At 42.8% G+C, this 4,467-nt stretch overlaps 1 protein-coding gene across 1 annotated transcript in view; it reads right to left on the reverse strand.

Annotated features, from left to right (window-relative positions):
• Window positions 1-3,734: 3,734 nt before the first annotated feature.
• Window positions 3,735-4,467, reverse strand: part of Pou4f1 (POU class 4 homeobox 1) — a 2,225-nt gene continuing 1,492 nt past the window's right edge. Inside the window, exon 3 of the mRNA XM_055609590.1 lies at window positions 3,735-4,465. Coding sequence (XP_055465565.1) covers window positions 3,950-4,465 — 516 coding nt within the window. The 3' untranslated portion in view covers window positions 3,735-3,949. The remainder of the gene's footprint in view (window positions 4,466-4,467) is intronic.

Consider the following 4,467-nt stretch of genomic DNA (forward strand, 5'->3'; position numbering starts at 1 on the left):
ATAATTGAAGTTGAGAGTTAGAACAGGCATTAGACAAAAATCTATCCAGAAGTCAGCTGGTGGATGCCCAGGGCATCCTTTCTTAGACCTACAGAAAAAGCAGAGCCCCATGAAGAGTTCGGAAAGCAATTTTAAGAGGAAGGTAGCAGGTGCATTCAAGACATAATTTTCTCTTTCCCTCTCCTATTCTGCTCCTGCGTGTCCTAAGACTCAGAGCCCAGTTCTCCCATCCTCTGAAACCTGTGTTCTTCAGAGTTCAGAACCACGCGTTGTATTTCCACCCATTAGCGGATGCGGGAGGAAAGCCAAGGTTGGCGTGAATTGTAGACTTTCAGAACCAGAGAACTTGGAAAAGACAAAACTAACACGGATCAGCAAACCCCTGCCTTATCTTCACGAGTTTTGATTTTCAGTTTTTTTCCGTGAGCTGACAACTAAAGAAATCTTAAAAGGGCGTTGTCAATCCTTCCTGCAGTGTGTACACTCTCACTCACCAGAAAGCAAAACGGTTTTTTTTCTTTTTGGTTTTGCACAGTTTCCTACTACATAAAATAGGAAACCCTGCAAAGCAATGCATTTTCACGATGTTTTATTAACATAATAGTCTTTTTTTTTTTTTGTCCTGGGCAAGGATTTACTTAATACAAAACAAATGCTTAAATTCTTAATACATACATTATCCATTATCATATAATACAAATGTATTGGCCTGCAACATTTCTGTTTGAGCAGATTATTAGAAAAACGACCTTTGTAAATCTTTTTATTTGTTCATTCCTGGATCTCCAACAATGAAATCTGGTCATACTTTTTCTATAAAATAATGTGTTCTTTTACAAATGTATTTTATTAGAAACTCTGATGATATTTCAAGTCAATAACAGAAGCAAACCAATTTTGATGGAAGAGATCTATTTTTAAAAATACCTCTAGTGCTTTTTAAAATATTAACAACTGTTTTAAAATCACACCTTTTTAAAATGTACTATTCTTTTCTGAACATCAGTTTTCTTTCACAGATATGCCGGTGAAATTAAAAAGATTCAGCTAAAATAGGATGACTTCGGAGGATATAGTCCCAGCTATTAAGAAAGTTTGTACATTTGGCATTTGATCTAGTCCCAGGTCACCAAAAAATAGAAAACCTCTTGTCAATCTGGAGCAATTGGTGGTCCCCATAACGTTCTAAATGAAGAGAAACGTTTGACAAGTTATCTGGACAGATCAAAGGGTAGTTTGGGAATTTATTAACTGTCAACGAAAAGCCATTTAGTCACAACATTTTTAGAAGTGTTTTCAGAGTAGAAGTGCACATTCGAACTCCCAGATGCCTGTGTCTCTGACCTTCAACTTAAATGCTTTTCAGAGGCCTGGTTATTTACAACTTTCTATCATCACTCTGAGCGGACTGCTGTGGCTTAAGTTTCTGTAATTAAAATCAAAACTTTGTTAAAATATGGGCAAGTAATTCATTTTACCCAGAGCACCGGTTATCATGAGTTATCTGAAACTGAATTCTCATTTAGAGAAAACAAAAAACAAAAAACCAAAAAAATCTATTCTCATCCTTTCACTTTCTTTGATGTCCCTTTATTCTTCCTACTTGTTTGTTTTTAAAACTTTTAATTGAGTTGTTTGTTTTCTTTTTTTTTTTTTTTCTTTTTGTGGTCTGTCTCATTTGTTGAACAGCTCTACTAGGACTTGGCTCAATGCAAACACAAAAATGCACCCGAATCATAAAACTGCTCTTCTTTCAGTTATGTTTTATTTGTAAGTGTACTGGGACACATCTCCCTGTTGTATGTTGGCGCACAGAAATGGTTCTGATGGGGGGAGGGCAATAGAGCAAAGACATAACCAAGGATAAAGCTCCGCAGACACAACATGGACAGGAGGACCAGTCCGTGAGACGTTCAGGATTAACACTGGCAGTTTGTGTGAGCCTGTGCATGAAAGAAATTATTTACAATAATGTTGTGTTTTCAGTGGAAACAGGCAGGAAACTGTGAAATCACACTATCCACAAAACGGTCTACCAGAAAGCCAGCCCAGTTTAGTGCTCAGTTTCAAATGCATAGAATGTTTTGTGCTGCAAACAATGATATACAACATAATTAAATAAACAACACCTAACCAGAGTGAGACCTAAACGTATTTCCTTCTGCACCTTTCAAATCATGCATGATTTCTGTCCTGTTAACAGTAGTGTTTCCCCCCTTGTCTGTTCTGTTTCCATCTTTAGTTATGGTTAAATGATAATAACAAATCATCTCCATGTGAGATCCAAATAGCATCTTGTACACAATGCAGGCATTTCACCAAACTACCTTCAACTGTTTTTCTCATTTTTTTTTTTAAATCCATTCAGCAGCTTGGATTATTAGTATGAAATACCATACACGATTTTCTATTTTGGAAACTCATAGTGCAAATCAAAGTTTTTGAGACTCAACATTTATCCCCAGTAATAAATGATCCTTGAACAACAACAACAATAACAACAACAATAAGGAAACAACTGTCCTGCTTTCCCCAGGTAAGTGCAGACCTATTTGAAACAAAGGTGAGGGAGGGCCTTTAAATATTTAAATGTCTTCCTCTCGTCTGGGATTTTAGGTGATTTATTCTTAGAGCCCACTTCTGCCCTCAAAAGAAAGCAGAAACTTCCCAGCTTTTCAGCAACTTCATGTTCTCCAAGAGAGAGAGAAAGGGGACCTAGAAGAATAAGGTGAGTCTTCTTGAGTGGGGAAAGCCCAAAATGGAAGGAAGTTTCTCCCCCCTAAGATCTTTCACCCTAGCATTCAATTTGAATTAGTAACAAGTGCCAGAAAGATAGAATGAATCCGGACTGAAAAACAAAGGGCAAGATAAGGGAAAGCTGTGTAAGTAGGGTTGGAAGGGAAAATATTATTTTCAGAAATTCTGTTTACGGAGATGTGAACTCTGTTTACAGAGATGTGAAACTCTTACTGTAGTTGTTATAATCATTTAATTATCCCAGAATGAAGTATTTACTTCAGAGAACCTAATTTCTGTGTGTTGGACTCTCTGTGCCTAAAGACCTTCACCTGACCAAGACTAGGCCACAGGAGTGTGGCCCTGGCGCTTCTGGAATGTAAAGATTCCTTGTGGAGGGCTAAGAAGGCTCCAGCACCTGGGCTGAAGCAGAGCCTTGGAGTCTCTTTGGAAGAGGGAGTAAACCAAAGAGGGTATGGATGGGAGGATGTAGGATTTTAGAAGGGAAAATTAAACACAGAACAACTAGCTTCCTACCCAGAAGTTCATGCTCCAGTTTGGTTTTCATTTAGGACTCACTTGTGTGTGCGAGGTTGGGGCGGTGGAAGCGGTGGTATTGCTGTTTTCTCCTCCTCGGGGGATACTGTTCCCTGCAGTTAAATTCCTAAAGCATCTTTGTCTCCCCCACCTCCTCTTTATTTGTGTAGGGTTTTATGTCTTGTTTTTTTTTTTCCTTTTTTTTTCTTTTCTTTTTTTTTTTTTTTTTTTTTTTTCCTTTTTGGTGGTTGTTGGTAGTTTTGTCTTTTTACATAGTTCCTTGGTCCCCACATCTTGGTGTCTCTGGTCAAGAAAATGGTCCACCCCCAGTTCTCCCCTGACCTCTCCCCCCCACCCTAGTCCCCAGAACCATCCTGCTCCTCAAAACCCCGGGCTCCAGTCTTTGCTTTCTTCCCCCCACGCCCTGCTCACCCAAATGCCCCCCATTCTCTTCTGCCTACCCAACCTTTCTCCACACCCAGCACCCCTGTTTTCTAGGCTGGGGGACTGTCGGGGCAGGGTGCAGAATGGGGCTGAGGAAAGGGCAAGTAAAAGGACTCCCCAAATGCAGGCAGGATAAAGGATGCTCTAAACGAGGGGGAAAGGGCCAGGGGTGAGCCCCAGAAACGCACCCCTCAGTTCCCCAGTCTGCCCCACCCGGCACCTCACACCCTCCTCAGTAAGTGGCCGAGAATTTCATCCGCTTCTGCTTCTGTCTCTGGTTGCAAAACCACACCCGCACCACGTTCTTTTTGAGGTCCAGTTTCTCGGCGATGGCTGCGATCTTCTCCGACGAGGGCCGGGGCTGTACGGCAAAATAGGCCTCGAGGGAGCGCTTCTCGGGCGCGGCGATGGAAGTCCGCTTGCGCTTCTTCTCGCCGCCGTTGAAGAGCTCGGGCTTGTTCATTTTCTCACGCTGCGCGCCCTCGGCCTCCTCCAGCCACGCCTGCAGGATGGGCTTGAGCGCGATCATGTTGTTGTGCGAGAGCGTGAGCGACTCGAACCTGCAGATGGTGCTCTGGCTGAGCGAGCCCACGCCCGGGATCTTGAGGTTGGCCAGCGCCGAGCCCACGTCGGCCTGCGTCACGCCCAGCTTGATGCGCCGCTGCTTGAAGCGCTCGGCGAACGCCTCGAGCTCGCGCGGGTCCGTGTCCGAGTCGCAGATGGACGCCAGGCCCGCCGCGCCCACCACCT

This window comes from Psammomys obesus, unplaced genomic scaffold (assembly GCF_907164565.1).
Source record: "Psammomys obesus unplaced genomic scaffold, mPsaObe1.curated_primary_1811, whole genome shotgun sequence".
NCBI classification, from domain to species: domain Eukaryota; kingdom Metazoa; phylum Chordata; class Mammalia; order Rodentia; family Muridae; genus Psammomys; species Psammomys obesus.